Below are 26,364 nucleotides of genomic sequence, written 5' to 3' on the forward strand. Positions count from 1 at the left end.
TGAGAAGATGACTCAGTAGGTACACAGCTCATTCAGTAGGTACTCAGTGCTTTTAAGTTTAGCACGGTGTACGTCTTTATGTCTGCTCGTTTTAAATTTTTATTCCTTTCGACTAGCCTTTGAAAAACTTTTTTCTGGATTTTTTTTTGTAAATTAATGAATAATAAGGAATAAAAAAAGGAAAGTGGAAGTTTTTTACAATAAAAGATATATGACCCGTATTTCAAACTCATCATTTCACTCATTAGAGAACATTGTAAAAGTACATTTGAACGGTCATATTCGCATTTTTTAAACATAAAAATTAAAATATTGTGTTTGTGGCAGGCTTTTTCCATGCTTTCCATAAGATTAGTTACCTCATGTTAAATGAATTTGTAATCGGCCTCATCGGCGGGTTTTCCAACGTCAGAATACTTTACCGCAACCTCTGAGGCCCACGCAATTTTATGATGCTCATGAAGAACAACGTGGAACTCTTGCGGAAACTTGAATACATAGATATGCTATTTTTGACGTTTCATTCAGTGACATATATGTTAAACAGACTAGCACACAGCCTAAATTTGAAACTAGCAGTTTGTATTTAGAACTCTTCAAACAAGTTTTTTGCTTTAGTGAATTTTTCCTCTGTTAATATGAGCTCCACTAAGTATTCTAGAAAAGTTTTGTTGACTCTGCATACTGCATGGTATTAACTAGCTTAGTTAGATCTACTGACGCTAAATAGTGAACCCTCTCTTATTTCTATGTAGTTTTTGCAACAGGTTTTTCATTTGAAATCAAGAAATTTTCATTTGAAATCAAGAAAACCTGGGTATATGTTAATTTTCTTGTGTATCTATTGTAGTTGTTGAAAAGTGGCTAACCATGTCCAACACGCTGGTTCGTAAGACTTAACAATATAAATTTGGCTTGCACTCAATCTTTTTAAATTATAAGAATCTCTGTAAATTATAAAAAGTAGTTTCCGGTTTGGTGCAAGGGTGCGGCCCTATCTTCATTAAAGAATGACGTAGAGAATGCAGCTCAACTACAAATAGTGATTACATTTTTTGGCACCAATGTACCCTTGTTGAAGAAATCGATTATATTAGCTGGTAATTTTCGAACTTTTATTTAAGGAAAACTGTTTGCCATATAAACGCAGGTAGAAGCTAAGAGCTATTCAATAAGTAAGTTTCTAAGAAGAAGCTTTTTTTTGCATGGTTTCCAATTTTGCAAGATTTGTCATACTGTAGGAATTTCCTTGCAGGCTACCCTCTTGGAAAATCCAAAGAGTGCCCTGTTAGATCCTATCAGGCATTTCAGAATTCATAATCATGGTTAGCCTGATATTAGGACTTGTATAGCCTAGGACAGAAATTAAGAAAACTTAGATAAAAAGTAGCCTAGCATTCCTATGCTATGCTGTGTTTTCTATTTAAGGACTGTTCTAAATATAGTAAAGTTTTAGCTGAGTTTTTTTTGCCACCTTGGAATATAGTTAAGTAAGGGAATTGATATTTTCAGGAATGAATCTTGGACCTAAATATAGCCTTGTAAGTTATTGTCAAGCTAGGCCTAGGCTTACTATCCTAGGCTATCTCTACTTTTTCATATTTATAGAGATTAGAAAACTACATTGATAACAGGTCCAATCAAGAACAGATTACTTATACTAATTTTGTCAAAAAATTTACAACCTATATTCACTTTGGGTTTTCAGTCTTACACATTGGCTCTAGTTTTTGAAAATTCAGTTCCTATTAGGCTATTTCTGAATTTAAGTCATATGAAAGTTCTTTCCTCATATCTAGGCTAAGAAATAGATTGACATATCTTTAATACCTCATAAGTCAGGATCAAGCAAATGTAAAAGGCTCAAAACACTTCTCTTGTGTCTCATTTGAGCAGTAGAACTACTTAGGGTACTTTCATGATGTAAATATTGTCAAGGTCACCTAATGTTAATGCAGAAGGAAAATAAAGGTATACAATTGTCTTCTTACATCTGTCCCCTTCCAACTCTTTTTAGAGATGAAAAGGACCATGGTAGTTACTTAACACATTTCCAGAGGACCAATCCTTGGAAGTTTCATTTGCCTAAATCACTAAAATTCTAGATAAACTACTTTCTGATATTTTGAAAAGTGTTTTGGTTAGAAAAATAAAACTTTCAGTCCTTCACTAATGAATCCAGGGTCAAAAATAGGCCTATACTTTGGGAAGGTATTACAAAGCTAATCCTTTTCTAATTTCTAACTATTACCCTACTTGACAGGTCTATACCAATTTGAATTTTGACAAAACAACATAAAACCTTAATTGTCAGTTTCTCTGGTTTTACTTTGAAAGCACAATTCCTGTTATTTGAGTTAAATTTTAAGCCATATCAATAGATTCTTTCTAAATTTAGGAAATGTATTTGCAGATCTATGAAACCTCATAAATTGGGATTAAGCAAAGTTGTGAGGCTGAAAATACTTGTCTTGTACTCTGTTTGAGCATAAGGTAGATTTTGCAAGATTTCACTTTATAACACCAAGATGTCTTAAGGTAATCAAACGTTGGTGCTTCTTGTTGTAAGAAGGAGTAGATCTATTCCTGAAAGTTTCATTTTCCTAATCTTACCACTTTCCAATATAGCACAAAGTAGCTTGTCCAGAATCTAACCTTTAAATCAACTAGGCTACTTTCCAAGATAGACAAAAGCCCTATATTTGTAATTTAACCAACTATAATAACTAGTGCCATTACATACTGCACCCCACCTCACCAAATCCAGATAGTCTATAGGACATGGACATTTTTAGCAATTCTTGTTATTAATGCTGTGGGTTTGTATTGTCATCTGTTCTTATTTGTCATCAACTGCTGTCTTGCATTGCCAACTTGAAAAAAAAAACCAGCTAAATTTTGTTTATAAAAGCTTGTTTAAGATAATGAACACATTAGACCCAGTGAGATAATCATCACACAGAGAAAATAGTATCTGTGTAGCTTTTCCAATCTCTAGAAGGGAACACTATAAAATTCTGGAAACCATTTTAAAACATTCAAAAATACTAATTTCTATCATTCTTAAATGTAAACAGTTAAATTTTAGCCCCCCCCCCTAATGAAGAGCCTAAATTGTATATACTTGGTAAATTTTTAATAGTAAGACTCTTTTTTTCTGGCTACTTATTCATTGTTTGATGTTAAATTAATAAGAAAAGAAGAGATTAGACTGTAGGTCTACATTTGTCCATTGTGTGTGTGTATAGGGGGGAGGAGGTAAAATCTAGTGGTCCACATTTGGAAGTTAGTGCTTGTATGATAAACCTTCTACCACTCAAGTTGTTCATTCATTAATGCATTGTAAAACTGCTTTTTTGTTAGTTAATTTCAACTTTTACATAAGGCAAGACAAAGAAAAGTGATAGAATATATGGAGTTGGGCCATATATTTGCATATTAGGGGGTTGGGTATGGGTAAAGTATTTGGAGAGTATAAAGTTAGAAAACAATTTTTACTACATAAAATATGTAAAACAATAGTATCTAACATACTAGGCATTTAGACCCACTAAACCTTACCCCCCCCCTAATATGCAAATACATAGGCCAAGTTTGTTTTTAAAGTATTATATTTTGATTTTACTTTGACATATTTCATTAGGATCTAGCATCAGAGAAACTTATTATAAGAATATTAAGCAGGGGGTCTGTGATACAAGCACCTAGAAATGATACAGGAGGGAAAAATTAGGCTTAGATAACACATTTCAAATTGTTAAAGGTGTTGATAATTTATCTTGTTATAATATATTTGAGTTCACCCATTAGTCACCCATACAGCAGAACTAATTAAAATTGTACCAGGATAGGGTTTTAAGAAAGGTAGGATCATATTGCCTGACCATGTTGTTTCAAGAAACAATGTTAAAGCTTTGATCATATCCTCTTTTATGAAAAACAACATTTAGAACTGAAATATCTATGACATATAACATAATTTGTTTTACTTAGTGGCTTTAGAAGAGTGTAATGAATTTGTCTCTTTGTACATTCTGATGTATTTGCTTATTTTCATAATGTATTTAGACTAAGGAATTTATTTATTTCTCAGGCTCTATTCAATAATCAGGGGCCCAATTCTTGTTTATTGTCTTTTGGTTTATTATTATTTAATGTCTATTTGTTATGAGACAAGCCTATGGCTTACTCCATTTTTTGTTTACAATAATAAATAGATAATATACATCACTGTTTTAGAATATTTCAAGGTAGTTTCTAGTGTCTTGTTGCATTTCCATCTAGAGAGTTTGAACACATATTTGTATATCAACTAACATTTTGTATTTCCAATTGCTTTAAGTCTTAACCCAACTCTTTACTTTCATGTGATAAAATTAGTTTTTTTAATTTTTTTTTCACCTTGAAAGAAGTTTTCAAAGAAAAGTTGATATCAATAAAAAAAATCAAGTACATAGATTGTCAAATAGGTAGATTTTTGAAGTTAGTATGTGATTTAACCACTACTGTGACAATTTCACTTCAGATTTTCTACAAAATGATCATCAACAATGTATACCTTACAAAATAACCAAGTCCAAGCTATATAAAACATTCTCAATCATTTTGCTTATTTTTCCCATCAAGTTTCATCCCGATCCCTCCAATCTAAGCGTTTTCCAAGATTTTAGGTTCCCCCCTCCAACTCCCCCCAATGTCATTAAATCCGGTCGGGATTGAAATTAAGAGCTCTGAGACACAATATCATTCCAAACATCAAATTTCATTAAGATCCCATCACCCGCTCATAAGTTAAAAATACTTCATTTTTTCTATTTTTTCAAATTTTTTTTAAAATTTTTTCATTATTTTTAAAATGATCATCAACAATGTATACCTTACAAAATAACCAAATCCAAGCTATATCGAACATTCTCAATCATTTTAGTTGTGTACTGTAATGGACTTCTAAAAGCACTGTACAGTCCAACTCTACAAAAGTGAAGTGCTAGTATTTTATAATCCTACAAGTATAGGGAAATGTCAGAAGTTGGTTTACTTGAGCTCGTTTTATCAATATGCATATGCTAAAAATCAATGGTTTTTGGTTTTTGTTCATTTTAGGTTTCAACTCTGCATTTCCATCAGAAAACATCTTGTTTTTCAAATTAATTCTATTCAGTATACATTTTATAATAAGTAATTTAATAGATCTTTATTTTTAAAAATTATCTAGTCTTAGTGTTTACAGACTAAAATTATATGTCACGAGCTTTTTGCAATATATATAGAAACAGAATTCAGATTCAAATTTAACTTTGCATATCATGGCACTGGAATGTGTCTTCAAGTCCCTTTACTCCACTCTTTTCCCCTCCTCAAGGCACTGATTTTTTCTAAAGTTAGAAAAACTATATGATAGGTGTTTGCAGTATATCTTCTGCCCAATATTTGTCCGGTAAGGTATTTATTTTTTACTCACACTTCTACTTACCCTACTTGCAGGGTTTCATATATTAAAAAAAATTAAGGGCTCTATCTTCATCTGTAATTGTCAGAAGTTCTCTTGAAGAAGGAATTACCATTCTTAACACATTCTGTCATGAGATTTGTACTTGTTTTTTGCCCTACTTTATTTGTACTTTGTTAAAATTTTCATTACTTTTATCTGTTGAAGTTAAATTATTAATTTGGGCAAATTATAAAATGTAGCTCAGAAAATTTCAGGATTATTTCATAAAACCAAAGACTTCAAAGAAAACTATTAGCTAACCCTGTACTAGAGTTTCTATTGGGGTCTTTATTATTTATGAACTTCAGCCATTAATTTTTCCTAATATTTTTGTGTATTCTTTATGAGTATTGGGGCACACAATTGCAAGTCTGATTAAGGAAGTGTAGGGGAATAGAGGTGGTACTAGGGGGAGGTAAAGGGGGTACTTGCACCATGCACAAATCATAGGGGCACAAAGTTTAAATAAACAATCTTAACAGTTAAAGTGATTTGGTAATTTTAGAAATTTCATTTTTATTAAAATGAAGTAATGGTGCAGTAAGCATAAGCAAACTGATTTGAAACTTTCATTTTTATAGTGTCTTCATTGAGAATAAGAGTAAGTAGACCACATTTGATTAATTTTAACATTTTTTTTATCATATTAAATTTTGTATTTGGGAGACAGGGAGGGGGGGCCTACAAGATTTTGCCCTGGGCACAAGAAAGGCCAGAATAGCCAATAGAGAGGAATCAGGTTTTTTATTTTAGGGAGGGTCTTAGAAAAGAAAAGTTCCACCATGTTTGGAGAAATCCTTCTCCTGTATGCAGGTCTGCTTGTGAAGTGTAAATAAGGTTCTCCATTACTCTGGAAGTGGCTTTTCTAAAAATGTTTATCTTATCTTTTATTTTCAGGATTAAAAATGGCTTATAAGGCCCAGCCTGGAAGCAAGCCCCCTTCAGAAGCTGGTGTTATATCTGCTGCTCCTAAAAAAGCTGGAACTGGGTAAAGTTTTTTTTTATTCTTTCCTCATGAAGAGAAGGTGTCAGTTGTTATTATTCTAATACTGGCAATGTTTTTAATCTCTACTCTGGAAGATATTGTTCAGATACTTGTTGCAGGAATCACATGTACTAGAAGACAAATTGGCTGGGTCACCAATGATCATAGTAGAAACAAAATTAAAATATTGGGAAGTAGATAACATTTTTTGATAAGAGAGGGAAAAAAAGTGAGGAAAAATGTTTTTGTATCAATAATAGTTAAAGTCTAGATATTTCTACCTCATGTTCAGAAGCTGAAGATGGACAATGTGGAGTCATTGTCACCCTTGTAGAGTGGAGGGTGCCGGGTGTTCTTTAGCTGAGAAAGTTGAAAATGAGCACTAGAGTCTTTCTCTTGCTCCAATTAGCTTGATTTTTAAGGCTGCTGCAACATGATCTATTAAATGAAAACATTTCCAAAATTCTATGCCACCAAGATTGACAAAACTTTTTTGACAAGATTGAACCTTCTCAACTCACGTTAGATATCTGTCACATTTCAGGTAATTTTAATGGATACAGCTTATATAATTTGAAAAAAGAAATGATTAAAATAAAAATTAAATTTTGCCCTCAACATGCACCATTCTTGTTTTTCTCTGTATACCTTCTTTTCTTATTATCATCAGTTGTTCTAAATCTCAATTTCATTACGCGAGTATTGGCAACTGCATAGTTGTGCTTTAAATTAATTATCTGGAGTCCTAAAATCAATCTGGAGTCCTAAAATTTATCTGGAGTCCTAAAATCAATAAAAAGGAAGCAGAACCTTTGGAAGGAGTACAAAAAAAGACCAAATAAGGCCAAGTTAGAAGCATTTAAGTTGTACTGTAATTTTCTGAAATCAATTATTTGCAGAGCTAAAACAGTATATTTTACAAAAAGATTTGTTGATTGCGGTAAAAATATAAAAAAGACGTGGGACGTGATTAAGAAAGTTAGTCGGCCGTCCATGAAACCAGAAGGTCTGCCTAAGTCTCTCATTGTAGACGACCAACTTGTAACAGAAAAAGGCCAAATTCGACATCATATGAATAAATTCTTTACAGAGATAGGGAAAAAAACTGCTAATAGCGTTTCTTATTCCTCTGTGTCACAGTCTTGGAAGCAGTTCGTAGGTCCCTCGTGCTTGAAATCAATGATTCTTGGGGAGGTTATGGTGCAGGAAATTAGAAATATTGTTCTGTCTTTAAAGAATTCTTCAGCAGGTTTTGACCAAATTTCTGCTAAAGTAATTAAATATATTCTTCCATCGATTATCATCCCAATTTACCACTTGATTAATAGATCATTTGAACTAGGAGTATTTCCCCAACGTCTTAAACTTGCTCGTGTTATAGCTCTCTTTAAAGGAGGTGACAGAAAGGACCCTGGGAACTACAGACCAATCTCTCTTCTGTCAGTGTTCTCTAAGATATTTGAAAGAGCAATGCTCAAACGTCTGGTGAGATTTCTTGAAGCTAAATTTTTTTTCCATCAGCATTAGTTTGGGTTTCGTGCAAAGTATTCTACAGAACATGCTTGTAATAGACTTCTTCAGTTTATATGACGATTATTAGATTCTAATCTTATTCCTGCAGCCATTTTTCTTGATGTAAAGAAAGCTTTTGACAGCCTTACACATAAGATTCTCATTGGTAAACTTTGTCATTTTGGTGTCCGTGGGGAAGCATTGTCTTGGTTCTCGTCATACCTAACTGACAGATCTATCGCCACAGAAGTTACAGACGAAAAAGTTCCAATTGAATACGGAGTACCCCAAGGTTCTATTCTTGGGCCAACCCTCTTCCTCATATACGTGAACGATCTCTACCGACTTTTAACACCCCAATTAACAATGTTTGCTGTGGATTGTGTCACAAATCTTACTCTCAGAATACGTTGGTACACCTAATAGTCAAGAAGAATTAATAGCATTTGCAGATGACACTACTTTAGGTGCTGCAGCTCCAGATGAATCATCCCTTATTCTAAAGCTTCAAGCAATGACTGAGAAAATACTCTTTTGGTTTGACATAAATCAACTAACTTTAAATGTAAAAAAGTCCTACCTTCTTATTTTTTCTCGTAAAGGTGTGAGCTGCCCCACAATTACTGAGCTTCATACACCAAGAGTCGTCCCCCGGATTGATATGTGCGATTCCTGGGAGTTCTTTTGGATGAAAATTTATCATTTAAGTGGCATGTTCAAATTATAAGAGTGAAAATTTCCCGTGGACTTGGGATCATCCAAAAATTAAAGCGTTTACTCCCTTTCCCTATCCTCCGTCTTTTATACTTTTCTCTGATTTACCCTTATATATGTTACTGTGCGTCTGTGTGGATGTCCACATTTCCCTTGGCACTTGCTCCTATTCACAATCTCTATGAGAAAGCGGCAAGAATTCTCCAGTCGGCTACACACACTTCTCTTGACCTCCTCAAAATTAAAGATATTTATGTTTTATCTCTATCTTCGTTGGCATATCAATATTTCCAGGGAGATCTCCCATGTTGTTTTTCGGGACTGCTTAAACTAGTAGGGGAAGTAAATTTATATATTGTTCGTAACCGGGAGGATGTGATGATTCCAGCTAGTCCCTCGGTTCGTTCAGACTTCGGCCTGGCTGTGACTGTGGGACGTGCTTGGAACTTGGTTCCCGCTGAGATCCGGCAGTCACGAACACTTGGCTCCTTTAAGAGACAGATAAAAAGTTTCTTATTAAAGGCTTCTTATTAAATGTTTCTTATTAAATATTTCTTATGGTTTTTTATTATTTTTATTATACATTTATTATTTTTTTCCCTTTTTTTGGGTTGTTGTTTTGTTGGTGTTGTATCCTCGATGACGCGTAAATTTTAATTTGTATTTTATTATCGGGTGATGTGAGGGTCGCTGTTTCGTGGGGACTGCCGGTGAGTTGATTTCTTTTCCTTACATATTTATATTTAGATGTTGTTTAGTATGTTTATGACAAGTTTTTATGATTCTTTATTTATTGTATGCCGTTTCCCAAATAACGGGCCATTGAGCCCTTTGGGATATTGTTTTTGTTACTGTTATTTTATGAAAATAAATAGAACTTGAACTTGAACTTTTCTTTCCATCTCATAAATGTAAGTTTTGTCAGTTGCCATTTTTATTGCCTGCCTGTGGATTGAAGTATACATTATTTTGAATATGTCACTGAAACCATATTGTTTGACGAATTCTCATATAACCTGTACATTTTTGTTTTATTTTGAAAATGTTTACAAATATATATATATATATATATATATATATATATATATATATATATATATATATATATATACTAGCTGTTACCTAGTTGGTGGGGGCGCTTCGTGCCCCCCAAGCCCCCCCGCGCGCGTAAGTCATTATGCGCCATATTAGCTACGCGCCATTGTAGTTGTGTCCCTGTGTCCCACCTGTGAATATATATATATATATATATATATATATATATATATATATATATATATATATATATATATATATGTGTGTTTTTAACTATGTAAAACTTGCAAATATACAACATTCTTCGCTGTCCCATTGTCTGTACATATAAATAGATTGTCAGGTTTACCGACTCTTGAACATGCAACATATAATTGTCCACGGGAAAAACAATCCGTATTCATATCTATACTTCATTCTGAGCTTTGTTGATGGTGATTGCTAATCAAATATTCCCTGTGTCTCCATCGTCATTTATATATCCCCCCTGTGCCCCCTAGCGTCCCCGTTGTAGTTGTGTCATTGTGTCCCAGTCGTTATTTATATTCCCTGTGTCCTGGTCGTTATTTGTGTCCCGGTGTCCCAGTCTGTAATATCTCTTTGAGTGTCCCGGTCCTCATTTATATTCCCTGTGTCCCGGTCGTCATTTGTGTCCCAGTCTGTAATTTCGTCAGTCGACAAACAACTTCATGACGACATACAGCTCAATCCTTATAATGACGTCAGTCGACAAACATGACGTCAGTCGACACACAAACGTGACGTCAGTCGACACACACGTCCCAGTCGTCATTTGTGTCCTGGTGTCCCAGTCTGTAATTTCTCTTTGAGTGTCCTGGTCGTCATTTATATTCCCTGTGTCCCGGTCTGTATATACATTCGTTTTTGAATTGGTATATGATGAAATAAATTTTTTGTTTTTTCCTTTTTTCTTTTTAGTTTTTTTATTGGCTTTTACCTTTTTTTTTAGCTTTTTTAGTTTTTTTTCTTTTTTCTTTTTAGTTTTTTTTTAGTTCTTACCTTTTATAGTTTTTTTATTTTTATTTTTAGTTTTTTTAGTTTTCTTTTTCTCCTTTATTTTTCAGTTTTTTCCTTTTTTTAGTTTTTTTTCCTTTTCAGTTTTTAGTTTTTTTATTAGTTTTTAGTGTTTTTTTTTCTTTTTAGTTTTTTTTTGTAGTTTTTACCTTTTTTTAGTTTTTTTTTTAGTATTTTCTTTTTAGTTTTTTTTTGTAGTTTTTACCTTTTTTAGATTTTTTTCTTCTTTTGTATTAATGCTAAAGCCAAGGTTCGAACCTGGAACCTATCGGACCTAGAACCTGGAACATAACGCTTTACCAACTCAGCTACTTCGGCTTGAATTCATTCGTTTTTGAATTGGTATATGATGAAATAATTCAGACGTCATATGCGGACAAACGCAACGTCAGTCGACAGACAGAACCACAAACAAACAACTTATCTTTATATATATAGATTTTTAACTGCGTAAAACTTGCGAATATACAACATTCTTTGCTGTCACATTGTCTGTCCATATAAATAGATTGTCAGGTTTTCATTTATATTCCCTCTGTCCCGGTCGTCATTTGTGTCCCGGTCTGTAATTTCTCTTTGAGTGTTTTTTCTTTTTAGTTTTTTACCTTTTTTCTTTTTTCAGTTTTCTTTTTCTTCTTTATTTTTCAGCGTCACTATGAAATCCATATCGCCGAACCTTTGTTTTTTTTTAACTAAAATCTGGTAGGCATTGATGATCTTATCCAAGTCAAAATCCCAAACCCAATCATCATCGCTATCATTTTCAGTTTTGATATGTTTTGACTCTCACTGTCCAGGTGGATTTTCATCTAACTGCGCGGTTTTGCGTTCTTTAGCCGCAAGCCTGTTTTCTTGCTGTTCTTGTGATTCCTCGGCACGCTTTCTTTTCTTACTTTCTCTATCAGCCGCAAGCCTGTTTTCTTGCTGTTCTTGTGGTTCCTCGGCACGCTTTCTTTTCTTTCTTTCTCTATCCGCTGCAAGTTTTTTGGCATAGACTCTTTGAGCAGCTTCCTCGGCTGTTGCCATTGTAGGTTCTTCAGTTATTTTACAATTAAACATTTTTCCGTCCACGGAAAAAACGTTTCCGTCATCTTCTTACAGTTAAAAATTTGTCTTTGAACGATTTTCTTAAATACTTTTAATGACGTCATCGTCATAACAAACATGACGACAACTAACTTCATGACGACACTCGACAGATAGACAGACAGACAGACAACTTATTTTTATATATATATATATATATATATATATATATATATATATATACACATATATATTCAATCGTTGGATAAGGATTGGTGGAAGAAATCATGCTATCCATGGAAAATTATCCCCCAGGAAAATTGTGACTGAAAAAAAAAAGCAGTTTGCTTGTGTTTTTATCTTTTGGACTACTTGAGTGTTGATAAAATAAAGGGTGAATATAGTTTTTAAGAAAAATGTTGATACCAGTTGGTCTAATGTACCATTAATTGTGTTAAAAACTCTTTCTCATAGAAATTTAGTGTCTAAGTTTATGGAATAATTTGAATTTTCCAGGTCAAATAAGTCAGTATGGACAGAGCACAAGTCTCCAGAAGGGAAGGTCTATTATTACAATACAGAAACTAAAGAATCATCTTGGGAAAAGCCAGATGACTTGAAAACACCTGCTGAGGTACTTTATTACCCTGTTTATGAATTGTAGAGCTTTGGGTAGGGTTGATTTTTCAGGGAAAAAAGTATTCTGAAGTTTTCAGAGGCGAAATAGTAAATAAATACTACGGGTAAATTCTGGGAAGGGTAAAAGCCTAGAAAAGGAAACATATTAAGAAAACAATTCTTAGTTCATAATATGCAGAATAATTGTAGCTAGCACATTTTGTATGCATCCCTGCTATTATTTACCCCCTCCCCCTAATATGCAAATATATAGCCGAAATTATATATTTACCATGTACTCTCCCAACGCATCTCTTTTGTTTCAACCCGTGTACCTGTAAATTGAATCAGGTGTGACGAAACAGGAGACGGGTGGCAGAATGCATTAGAAATATATAATTTGGGCTATATATTTGCACATTGGGAGAGGGAGGCTGGGGGTAAAGTATTGTTGGGATACATGCTAAATGTGTTAGCTACAACTATTCTGCATATTGTGAAGCATAAACTGTTTTCTTAACATTTCTTCTTCACTACAGATTCTTCTTTAGGCTTAGTCTATACTCTGGAAAGTGCTAAAATAGTGATGGGCAAGCTTAAGTCCCATTCACAACGAGGTTTTACAAATACTGAGATTTAGATAGCACTAGTTTGAGCCAAACATAACTTTTCAGCCAATCAGAAAATTCTGTGTAAAAATGTGATTGACTCGAATTAGCGCTAGCTAAATCTTGTAATATCCATCTTTTTGAAGCTTAGTAAAGGCTTTTTTGGCAAAGAGCCAAAAGAGACTATTGGCTGCTACCTTATTGCACCAAGCAGGATGATTTGTCCTTTTTCTAAAACCCAGGAAAGCTGAAAAGAGCATCTGAAATTGTATTCCTTTTGTATTTTTGATCCTTCTTATTCTTGAAAAATTGACTAACCCTCCCCCACTGGTTCCCATAGGAATTGAACCCATGTACATAAGTAAGTCCTATACACTTTCGATGGATAGTAAAACGCAATCATAGAACTAAGAATCATTTTATACCATATAGTCAGTCTGACTAACTGATTGATCTGTTTTTACTAGACCTCCCCCACTGGCTCCCATAGGAATTGAACCCAGACTAACCCTCCCCCACTGGTTCCCATAGGAATTGAACCCATGTACATAAGTAAGTCCTATACACTTTCGATGGATAGTAAAACGCAATCATAGAACTAAGAATCATTTTATACCAGATAGTCAGTCTGACTAACTGATTGATCTGTTTTTACTAGACCTCCCCCACTGGCTCCCATAGGAATTGAACCCATGTACATAAGTAAGTCTTCTACATTTTCAATGGATAGTAAGATGCAATCATAGAACTAAGAATTATTTCATACCAGATAGTCAGTCTGACTAACTGATTGATCTGTTTTGACTAGCCTTCCCCCTCTGGTTCCCATAGGAATTGAACCCATGTACATAAGCAAGTCTTATACATTTTCAATGGATAGTAAGATGCAATCATAGAACTAAGAATTATTTCATACCAGATAGTCAGTCTGACCAATTGATTGATCGGTTTAACCCTATTGTAATTCTGATTCCTGTCTAAGACCAACTTGCCGATCTTTCTACGATAAAATTGGTGGTAAGAGGTGGAGGAGATAGAGGGGCCAGGGGCCGACTTTTGCCTCCTAAAACGCAGATTGAAAATTTTCTTGATTAGGTCTGGCTTTTCATTATTACTGATAAATCAGGACGATATCATGAGGTTTTGTTGTGAAATCTTATTATATCTTTGTTAATTGGTAACAGTGAATTCTTTGCTAATTAATTTTCTTGTCTTTATTAGTGACAATTATGATCACTGAACCTACTGAGCTTGTCTATTTGTCATTTTAGTAGAACCAAGGAAGGTCAAAGGAGGGGGCACATGCACTGCTTTCATTTTGGAGGCTCTGAAAGTTTTGCATAACATTCAAATGTTTACTACAAATTAAGTCATTTACTACAAGTTAATTTTGCAAGATATAAATATATATGTTTTTGCTATGAATATGCAAACGCTGCGCTTAGACATATTGAAACAAGCCGCTTTTTTGTCTTGTTTTGGCCCAAAACACATGAGTAAAGTAACATTACTGTGACCAGGAATTTGCAAACATTGTACAGCTTATGACAGCCTTTTCTTAGTAATTTTCTTTTTTAATATGCCCAATTTCCTTTAACTCTTCTTCGAGTGACCTGTCAGAGACTTTATTTGGTCTTCTCAATTTGCAAAGACCAGGAAGTAGTAAATACTTTATATCAAGTGACACCTTTTCTTCGGCCGTCTTTTTTGTATCCTTTTTTAAATGATATATTTTCTTTTTTTTCTTAGTTATTTTTTAATTTTCAAATTGGCGAATCTTCTTAATTATCTTTTTTAATATGCCAAATTTCCTTTAGCCTACTTCCTTTTTCTAGTGGCCTATAAGGGGCTATTCTTGGTGTTTTAAATTTTTAGAGACCAGATAATGGTAAATGCCACACATAAGGCAGTAACCTTTCCTATCTTACCTTGTCTATTTTTTTGTATCCTTTTCAAATGACAAATTTTCTAGTTTTCTTTTTTCTAATTTATTATTTAATTTTCAAATTTTCTAATCTTTTTGGTTTTCTTTTTTATTATGAAAAACTCATTTTTGAACGTCCTAACAATAGTTAATTGATTTACTTTGTATAGTTGATCCTTTCCCAATGTCCATGGAAAGAATATACAACAGACGCTGGTAAGCCATATTACTACAATGTAAATACTAAAGAATCAAAGTGGCAAATACCACCCGAACTGGCTGAGGTGAAGAAAAAAGTTGCAGAATTGGAAAAAAAGAAAGAGTAAGTCATCATCTTCTTTAAATTTACTTATATCGATTTTACTCATGTTGAGCCAATTTGATCGCCTAATATATATTCTTGCCAGTGTTCGTAAGCCCTAGGAGATCTGTTAATCTCTTTATATTGATGAGCCATAGGTGTAAAGCTAAATATCAAGCCCGGCTGGCTCAATTGCTAGAGTATTAGAATTTCAGTATCAAGTCATGGGTTCGAGCCCGATATTAGACTTTTCCCCATAGAATGTATTTGTTTGTGGGTAAAAATTGCATGTGTTGTAGATAAATCAGTGTTAGTTTATTATGCGCCCGAATGCATAAAGATTTGATTTAAGGGGGCGGTGGGGTTTATCTCTTTGTTCATGATGGTTTCCAATCCGAACCTATAATTGAGTTGAGTTTTTCTCGTTTTGTCTTACAGCTGGGGGGGCAGAGTTGAAACTTGCAGATATATATATTTTTTTTGGGGAGGGGGGCAAGTCCACTTCAAGTCTTGCTCAGAAGAGGAGGGGGGCAAATCAAGTTGTCGTCGTTATTTCGCTTATTTCTTATTTCTTATTTCTTCGCTTATTTATATCGTTATTTCGCTTTACTGATTTAACTAATTAAAAGTGTAAATTAAAGGGCTTGATATGGTTGCAAGCCGCCGTGCAAAAAGTGGGGTAGCATAGTAGCAATGCTACTTGGCAGTTTTCATGGCCTAGTAAAATTTGTTGGCAGATTTTGTCTGAAAATACTGTTTTACATATAAAAATACTTTTTGCTAAAAGAAAAGCTGTCAAGACACAAGTTGTGCTGCTAAAGTGTCGACAGTTTGACCTATGTGATTGTATGGATGAGTAGGGTTAAGGCCTCATTCAAGTGCTGGTCTATATTAATCACTAATTTAGGAAAACAGTCTTCCTTTTCTCCTTCTGTCTTCCTTTTTTTTATATATGTATATGTGTGTATGGTATATATATGCGTATGAATATATGTATGTGTGTATATGTGTATATGTATATTAGATATGATGTATAATATGTATGTGTATGTGTATATATATATGTATGTGTGTGTGTTATGTATGGATATGTATGCATGTATATATGTGTGTGGCCTGGCCTATATGTATGTATGTGCATACATGTATATGTGTATATATGTATATGTGTATATATATATACTAGCTGTTGGTGGGGGCGCTTCGCGCCCCCCCCCCCAAGCCCCCCCGCGCGCGTAAGTCGTTACGCGCCATATTAGTTACGCGCCATTGTAGTTGTGTCCCTATGTCCCACCTGTGAATATAGATAGATATATTATATATATGTTTTTAACTACTAAAAACTTGCGAATATACAACATTCTTTGCTGTCCCATTGTCTGTGCATATAAATAGATTGTCAGGTTTACCGACTCTTGAACATGCAACATATAATGGTCCATGGGAAAACAATCCGTATTCAGATCTATACCTCATGATTCTAATGATTGCCCTTGAGCTTTGTTGATGGTGATTGCTAATCGACCATTCCCTGTCCCGGTGTCCTGATCGTCATTTATATCCCCCTGTGCCCCCCGGCGTCCCCGTTGTAGTTGTGTCCCTGTGTCCCGGTCGTCATTTATATTTTTTACTTATGTCCTGGTCATTATGGCTTATGTATGGTCATTTATATTCCCTGTGTCCCGGTCGTCATTTGTATCCCGGTGTCCCGGTCTGTATATACATTCGTTTTTTAGTTTTGTTTTTCTCCTTTATTTTTTTCCTTTTTTATTTTTTTTCTTTTTTAGTTTATTTAGATTTTTAGATTTTTAGTTTTTTTATTAGTTTTTTTTTCTTTTTAGTTTTTTCGTAGTTTTTACCTTCTTTTTAGTTTTTTTAGTTTTTTTTTACTTATGTCCTGGTCGTCATCTATACTCCCTGTGTCCCGGTGCTTTGTTGATTGCTAATCGAACATTCCTTTTGTCCCGGTCGCTTTCTCTTTGAGTGTCGTCATTTATTTTTTTCTTTTTTAGTTCTTACCTTTTTTTAGTTTTTTTTAGTTTTTTAGATGAAATTTTTTTTTAGTTTTTTTCCTTTTTTTCTTTTTAGTTTTTTATTGGTTTTTACCTTTTTTTTTTAGCTTTTTTAGTTTTTTTTTGTTTTTTCTTTTTACTTTTTTTTAGTTTTTATCTTTTTTATTTTTTTTTATTTTTATTCTTAATTTTATTAGTTTTCTTTTTCTCTTCTATTTTTCAGTTTTTTCCTTTTTTTTAGTTTTTTTTTTTAGTTTTTAGTTTTTTTTATTTTTTTACCTTTTTTTAGTTTTTTTTAGTTTTTTAGCTTTTTTATTTTTTTCTTATTAGTTTTTAGTTTTTTTTTGTAGTTTTTGCCTTTTTTTAGTTTTTTCAGTTTTTTGTTTAGTTTTTAGTTTTTTACCTTTTTTAGCCTAACCAGGATTTGAACCTGGGACCTTCATTCTCCGTTCTGACACCCTCTCTCACCGAGTGACTACTCCAGCATGTTCATTTTGGTGTTTTAAATGGTATATTATTAACCAAATTAATGTGTTTTACAATATACTAAGCATCGTCATAACAAAAATGATGGCAACTAATTTCATGACGTTAGCCGAAACATGACGTCACCTGATCCACGATCCACAGATCCACAGACAACTTATTTTTATATATATAGATATATGTATATGTGTATATATATATATATATATATATATATATATATATATATATATATATATATATATATATATATATATATATGTATATGTGTGTGTGTATGTGCATGTGTATGTGTGTGTATATATGTATATGTATGTTGTATATATATATATATATATATATATATATATATATATATATATATATATATATATATATATATATATATATATATATATATATATATATATATCTGAGTTCTGAGTTCTTTATTTAACATTAAAATCCATAAACAAAAAAATTACTTCAAGACAATCTCCCCCATAAGGCTCCATGGCCGGGAAAGAACAGGGGAGAAAAAAATACCAACAACAAAAAATATAAACAAAAACCAAAAATTGAGTCGCCCACCTTAATAATCTCCAAAAAAATGACAAGCTAGGCAGGGAGTAGCACATGATTTCACCAACTCAATTAAATATCCAACTCATTCAAGAGACATCAACTCCAAGGGAAACCGGAATAAAAAATAAAGACAAAAAAACAAAAAAACAAAAAACAAACAAACAAAATTAATTACTAGCTAGAAAATCTCTAACATAATTTTTGAACATACCAAACGAGTGGCAGCTTCGTACGAACTCTGGGAGCGTGTTCCAGATCCTGTTGCAAGCTGTCAGAGGGTTGAAGTCAGACCTCACTGACGGTGTGTGAAGAACCAGTAAATTGTTGGAACTGCGGAGATGATAAGTCGATTGATCAGAAACAAAAGATATATTATTACATAGGACAGCAGGAAGATGGCCGTGCAACTGTAAAAAAACGAAAGAAGAACAAGAAAGAAAATAGAGAGATTTCAAATCAAGCAAGGGTTTAAGTGAAAAACGGTTAGTTTCCTGAATAAGAGTCCTTGCTTTATCATAAAGTTTTGAAAGTGGCTTCAGAGACGAGGGAAAAGTTGACATCCAAATAACAGAACAATATGAAACATAAGACTGAACTAGGCTGCAGAACAAGAGTCTAAGAATCGACCCTGGAAATATATATTTGAGCTTTCTAAGGATTCCAAGACTCCTGGAGACTTTCATTTTAATCAGGTCAATATGATACTTGAACGAAAGATTTTCGTCAAGCAAGATGCCTAGGAATCGAACGTAACGATCCTTAGGTCTACTTAGAGAACCTCTTGATACATTTATTTCATTTAAATCAGGGCAAGCCTTTGAGACTCTGGAGAAAATGAGAAAACATGACTTTTCGACATTTAAGGCAAGATAATTTACATCAAACCACTGGATAACTCTTTCAAAAAGGGCTATCATCCTTGAACGAAGATCAGACTCAGTTCTACCAGTTGTGCCAAGGGTACTGTCATCAGCAAAAGCAATAAGTGTTTCCGGTAAGGACAAACTCTTGTCACAGCTAGTAACGGACACTGGTTGACAAAGACGACAGCAAATGGTAGGTTTTAAATTTTTAACCGCATTAATAAGGTCATTGACGTAGATTAAAAAGAGTATCGGCCCAATAACAGATCCTTGTGGAACACCAAACTCTATTCCAGAAGGATTAGAAAAGTCCGGATGAACCGAGATGACTCGACCAGATAAATATGATAGAAACCATGAATAAGCATTCCCTCTTATTCCAATATGGGACATTTTCAGAAGAAGAATCTTGTGTGTTAATGAGTCAAACGCTTTTCGAACATCAAGAAAAAGAGCAGCAGGTATCAAACCAGAGTCAAGAGCTGAATTTAAATAATTCAAGAGAGTTGCACATGCATGCTCAGTTGAATGTTTGGCCCTAAAACCAAACTGAAAATCATGAAAAAAGAGTTTAGAATTAAGAAAATCAAGAAGTCGAGAAAGCATAGCTTTTTCAAAAATTTTACTAAACACTGATAAAAGAGATATGGGACGATAATTTGCAGGATAATTCCTTGATCCACCTTTAAAAAGGATGATAACACGAGCACGCTTTAGAGCACTTGGGAAGACACCATTTTCAAAAGAAAGATTGACAAGTCTCGTGAGGGCACACACAATGACAGGAAGAATGAACTTGACAACCTTAGTCGGAATACGGTCTGGGCCAGAGGATGAAGAACCCCTCAAACAATTGACAATTCTGGCTATTTCAGCTTCAGAGACAGGTTCCAATGCCATTGATTTAAGACAAGGTGGTCCTAGATAAGACCTAAAATCAGGTAGAGAAGAAGAAGGACTTACAGAAGAGGCTGTAGTTTTGCCGATATTAGCAAAATAGGAAGTAAACGCATCTTGAACTTTTAGCTCACCCTCTACATTTTTCCCGTCAATCACAACACTTGAAGGGACAGAAGGAGGCAGAAAAGATGGCCTGATAACAGAATTGATTACTTGCCATGTCTTCCTAATGTCTTTACCGCACGCAGAGAATTTTCTATGATAAAATAACGATTTAGCCCTTCGGCAAAGCGAATTGTAAACTCTTCTATAAGCTTTGAAAAGTTGAAGCCGGGAATCACGCGAAAATGGCTTAGAGCACCTGTAAGCCTTCCAAAGATAATTTTTCTTCCTCCAACTTTTAAGAAGTCCAGGGGTCATCCAAGGATTCAAAGGGGTTGTTCTTTTCGATGCTGGATTCGACTGGGGTGCATTACATGTATCAAAGATAACTTCTTTCAAAGAATCATAAAATGAATTAAACAAAGAATCTATGTCAGATCCATTTTTAGAAATACTCCACGAACAACCTGCCAACCGTGACCTAAGAATATGCAAGTCCTGATCATTAAATTTTAAAGAGGAAAAACCTGCTTCTTGGCTCCTTCTTGGCAACGAATCGGAAAAATCATACGTGGAAAAAACAGGAAAATGGTCTGAGATATCACTCATCAATATAGAATTTCGCACCAACGTCAAAGATGAAAAAATATTATCAAGCAAAGAAGCGGTAGTGTTAGTTATGCGAGTTGGAATGCATGCAGAAGGTAGTGTTCCACAAGCGAGCATTGTCGAAAGAAAATCCAAGGACGAGGATGACCTCCGGTCACACAAATTAAGGTTGAAGTCGCCCATAATTACAAGTTCACATGAATGAAGTTGGATTATTTCCAAGACCTCATCAAGAATCTGAAGGAAAGAGGGAACAGACCCACTAGGAGACCGGTATATATTACCAAGAATCAAAGCTTTAGCTTGGGTTTTAATCTCAATAAATATGGATTCAAAAATTCCTTCTTCATTTCTTGACAGGTCATGTCTAACAGAGTACGGAAGACATTCCGAAACATAAACAGCAAGGCCACCTTTAGCCATCCTACTTCGATTCAAATATTCCATCTTGTACCCAGGGAGATGCAATAGAGATTCGTAAATATGTGTGTATAAATGTACATGTTTACGCGTATATGTACGCGTACGTATATGTATGTGTGCGTATGTGTATGTGTATATATATGTATGTGTATGTGTATGTACATATATATATATGTGTGTGTATGTATATATGTATGTATAATGCGTATGTATGTTTATATGTATACATGTATGTATATATGTATACATGTATGTATGTGTGTGTGTATGTGTATGTATGTATATACATATATATATATATATATATATATATATATATATATATATATATATATATATATATATATATATATATGTAAGGGTGTATATATATGTGTGTATGTATGTATGTATATACTAGGTTATATATATATAATATACTAATTTTTTTTTTTTCTTATGTGTTTGTGCTGTTGCATTGGTGATTTCTCTTTTCGTTATATATACATACTTTTTTTGCACACAAAATAAGCCAACCGAATCATGTAAGATATTTGAAAAATTTTTTCATACCCGATTATAAGTAGGCCATTATTACTATAAACAGCATATTAAGTTATGGGTATATATACATATATATGTATGTGTGTGTGTGTGTATGTATAAATGTGTGTATAAATGTACATGTATACGCGTATATGTACGCGTACGTATATGTATGTGTGCGTATGTGTATGTGTATATATATGTATGTGTATGTGTATGTACATATATATATATATGTGTGTGTATGTATATATGTATGTATAATGTGTATGTATGTATGTATGTATACATGTATGTATATATATATATATATATATATATATATATATATATATATATATATATATATATATATATATATATATATATATATATATATATATATATATTGTAAGGGTGTATATATATGTGTATATGTGTGTATGTATGTATGTATATACTAGGTTATATATATATCTATATATATATAAAAATAAGTTGTCTGTGTGTGGATCTGTGGATCAGGTGACGTCATGTTTGTTCGCATATGACGTCTGAATTGTTTCACACTAATACAAAAGAAGAAAAAAACTAAAAAAGGTAAAAACTACAAAAAAAACTAAAAAGAAAAAAAAACTAAAAAAGCTAAAAAACTAAAAAAAAACTAAAAAAAGGTAAAAATCTAATAACTAAAAAAAAACTGAAAAAAATAAAAAAAGGCAAAAACTACAAAAAAAATAAAAACTAATAAAAAAACTAAAAAAGCTAAAAAACTAAAAAACTAAAAAAAACTAAAAAAGAAAAAAACTAAAAAAAAGGAAAAAACTGAAAAATAAAAGAGAAAAAGAAAACTAAAAAAATATGAATAAATATATATAAAAATAAGTTGTTTGTGGGTTATGTCTGTCTGTCTGTCTGTCGAGTGACGTCGTGTTTGTCCGCATATGACGTCTGAATTATTTCACACTAATACAAAAGAAGAAAAAAAACTACAAAAAAAACTAAAAAGAAAAAAACTAAAAAAGCTAAAAAACTAAAAAAACTAAAAAAAGGTAAAAAACTAAAAACTAAAAAAAACTGAAAAAACTAAAAAAAGGCAAAAACTAAAAAAAAACTAAAAACTAATAAAAAAACTAAAAAAGCTAAAAAACTAAAAAAACTAAAAAAAGGTAAAAAACAAAAAAAAACTAAAAAAGAAAAAACTAAAAAAAAGGAAAAAAACTGAAAAATAAGAGAAAAAGAAAACTAAAAAAATATTAATAAATATAAAAAATATAAATATAATATAAATTAGCAATCAACAAAGCACCGAGACACAAATGACGACCGGGACACAGGGAGTATAAATGACGACCAGGACATAAGTAAAAAAAAACTAAAAAAACTAAAAAAATGGTAAAAACTACAAAAAAACTAAAAACTAATAAAAAAACTAAAAAATCTAAATAAACTAAAAAAGAAAAAAAAGAAAAAAGGAAAAAAATAAAGGAGAAAAACAAAACTAAAAAACGAATGTATATACAGACTGGGACACCGGGATACAAATGACGACCGGGACACAGGGAATATAAATGACGACCGGGACACAGGGACACAACTACAATGGGGACGCCGGGGGGCACAGGGGGATATAAATGACGACCGGGACACCGGGACACAAGGAATATAAATGACGCCCGGGACACTCAAAGAGAAATCACAGACTGGAACACCGGGACACAAATGACGACCGGGACACAGGGAATATAAATGACGACCGGGACACAGGGACATAACTACAAAGGGGACGCCGGGGTGCACAGGGGGATATATAAATGACGATGGCGACTCAGGGAATGGTCTATTAGCAATCACCATCAACAAAGCTCAAGGGCAATCATTAGAATCATGAGGTATAGATCTGAATACGGATTGTTTTCCCATGGACCATTATATGTTGCATGTTCAAGAGTCGGTAAACCTGACAAGCTATTTATATGCACAGACAATGGGACAGCAAAGAATGTTGTATATTCGCAAGTTTTACGTAGTTAAAAACATATATATATATATATATATATATATATATATATATATCTATATTCACAGGTGGGACATAGGGACACAACTACAATGGCGCGTAACGACTTACGCGCGCGGGGGGGCTTGGGGGGGGCGCGAAGCGCCCCCACCAACTAGGTGTTGGGGTGGCGCGAAGCGCCACCCCAACAGCTAGTATATATATAATATACTCATTTTTATTTTTTTTTCTTATGTGTTTGTGCTGTTGCATTGGTGATTTCTCTTTTCGTTATATATACATACTTTGTTTTTTTTGCACAAAAAATAAGCTAACCGAATCATGTAAGATATGTGAAAATTTTGACAGAATAATTTTGGAACCATGAAGATATATAAAGCTATAAAAATAAAAACAGAAATGAAGAAGAAGAAACAAAAGAAAAAAAGGAATTGTACCGTCGTTATAATAAGTATGCGAAGGTCAAATGCTTGAGCTACCGACCATAGCGAGTGGCAGATTTTGGTGTAAGGCTATATTTGAGAGGGCTGACTCTAGCGAGTCGAGGAAGCTGGCTTTTTTTTTAGTAATGTATAAACCTGGGGGCTAGATAATGTGAACAAGTATATTAACTTAGTAGAAAAACGAAAGAAAAAAGGTAAAGTAAAAAACGGTATTAGGCTTCACAGCCCAAATCGGCTATCCTTATCTCTGTCCATAGCCCTTCAGCCAGGAACCCTTCCTGTTTACCTTCCCCAGGTCCCCATTTAGAGCTGACTCGACTCTTGCTGTTCCTCACGCCACTGACCCTTATCTTAAACCAAATAATTGGCCATGCTACTGCTTTAGCCCTACTCTCTAAGACTCTCACCACTATCGTTCTCTCTAAGTCTCACCACTCATCGTTCTCAGTCAATGTACTTATTACTGCTAATAAACGAAATCCAATAAACTCAACTATTCGCCAACAGTTTATCTTGACTTGAGGATTGTCTTGGGTTTCCCAGGTAACCAAGTTATTATAACAAATATAGAAATATACATTAATGTTCATGCACTCCTCTACTGTATGGCCTAATTGAGTTACTGCAAGCTCAATTGTATGACTTATAAAAGAATTATAATTTTTTTCTGATAATGATGCCATAATTGAATATAAATAAAACAGTGAATAAAAAATTACTATAGATCTCTTGAATATCAACGATGAGTCTCATCACTTTTCCTTCTCTGCTCAATTATTCTCTGATTACTACTAATAGAAGAAGTCCAGAATGTTTTCAATTATCCGCGTTTCGCTTTTCCACTGGTTGTGGATTATATGCGGTCCTCTAGGCAACCGAAGTTGTTTTAAACTTTAATTTCCATGTTCGATAAAGATACTATGTTCTATATGTTCTAATTGGTGTTATTGAAACTTAATAACATGATTAAAAAAATTGATAATTAAACATGATAATTTAAAAGAAATACAACGGGGTAAATATATTATATGTGTTAATTTTTGGCTGTTTCCTCCTATTTTGGATTAGTCGTGGAACTCCTTATCGCAGTTGCTACACCTCTGAATTCTGTGGAAAGTTGTGGGTTTACTTTGTTGTTGAAATTTACTTGATGGATCGTGAATTTGGTGAAGTCATAAGTGCCAATTAATAATGATATTATATAGTAATTTATCTCAACCCTCTCAACATACATAAAATGCACTTAGAAGAGTACAAAAATACAGAAAAATAAGAACTGAAACAATAAACAAGAAAAAATTCATAAAAAAACAAATAGTATCTCAGCTTATTAAGCAATTTAGGGCCCCTCCGCCGGTGTAAAATGGATTATCAGATAAAAGTACCTAGCCCTACTGTTGCAAAGTTTATTGTACAATAAATCTAGAATCTTTGACAACATTGAAACATTTTTTAGATAATTTTTGCACGTTTTACATTCTATTTTATCAAAGCGTGTTAAACATTATTGTCTCAGTTTATAAACGACTTGGCATATGTTGTCTTGAAAGATGTTAATGTACATTGAATCAAATTACGACTGATTTTGGTGCGCTGGACTCGGGATCCATCGTCTGAGAGGACGCGGGTTCGAGTCCCAGTGTATCCAATTCTTCAGTTTGGGACGGGGGTCAGTGGTGTGACTCTGTAAGCTTAGCCAGAGTCGACCCAGCTCTAAATGGGTACCTGGAGAAATCTGGGGAAGGTAAGCAGGAAGGGTGTGTGAAAGCACAGGATGGCTGGCCCCCAACCCCCCATTGCACTTCCTGGCTGAAGGGCCAAGAAACGGAGATCAGCACCGCCGGTACGGACTGTAAAGTCTAATGCCGTATCCTTTACCTTTTTTTTTTACTATGCTCATTGACTCAATACGTATATACTTCGGTATTGACGCTACCAATTCGTGACAAATGTCTTGTATAAAAAAACGCCTGGAATAATATTATATACAAACTTTAAAAATGCCTTTATCACCCAATGCATTTAAAAATAAAATGAATCTTTCGTGTGCTATCTAGAAAAATCGAAAATTTCTGTCAGTCAGCATTGTCATTGAAAATAATGTGTTTAGGTAAGTAAGTATGAGTAGTTACAGTGTTGTCATTGTTTTGTATACTGCATGTGCCATTGTTTATTCACTTTTTGCTATT

The 26,364-nt window shown here is 33.5% G+C and overlaps 1 protein-coding gene across 4 annotated transcripts in view; it reads left to right on the forward strand.

Moving 5' to 3' along the window:
* Positions 1 to 992: 992 nt before the first annotated feature.
* Positions 993 to 26,364, forward strand: part of LOC136039601 (pre-mRNA-processing factor 40 homolog A-like) — a 122,108-nt gene continuing 96,736 nt past the window's right edge. Inside the window, exons 1-4 of one of the 4 annotated variants that reach the window (XM_065723471.1) lie at positions 993 to 1,100; positions 6,389 to 6,479; positions 12,315 to 12,432; positions 15,119 to 15,270. In XM_065723471.1, the coding sequence (XP_065579543.1) occupies positions 6,397 to 6,479; positions 12,315 to 12,432; positions 15,119 to 15,270 (353 nt within the window). In that variant the 5' untranslated portion in view covers positions 993 to 1,100; positions 6,389 to 6,396. Of the gene's footprint in view, positions 1,176 to 1,221; positions 1,326 to 6,388; positions 6,480 to 12,314; positions 12,433 to 15,118; positions 15,271 to 26,364 lie in introns of those variants that run through there. The other 3 variants (XM_065723470.1, XM_065723472.1, XM_065723473.1) reach the window with 3 other exon arrangements.

The sequence above is a fragment of the Artemia franciscana genome, chromosome 19 (assembly GCF_032884065.1).
Source record: "Artemia franciscana chromosome 19, ASM3288406v1, whole genome shotgun sequence".
Classification (NCBI taxonomy): Eukaryota; Metazoa; Arthropoda; class Branchiopoda; order Anostraca; family Artemiidae; genus Artemia; species Artemia franciscana.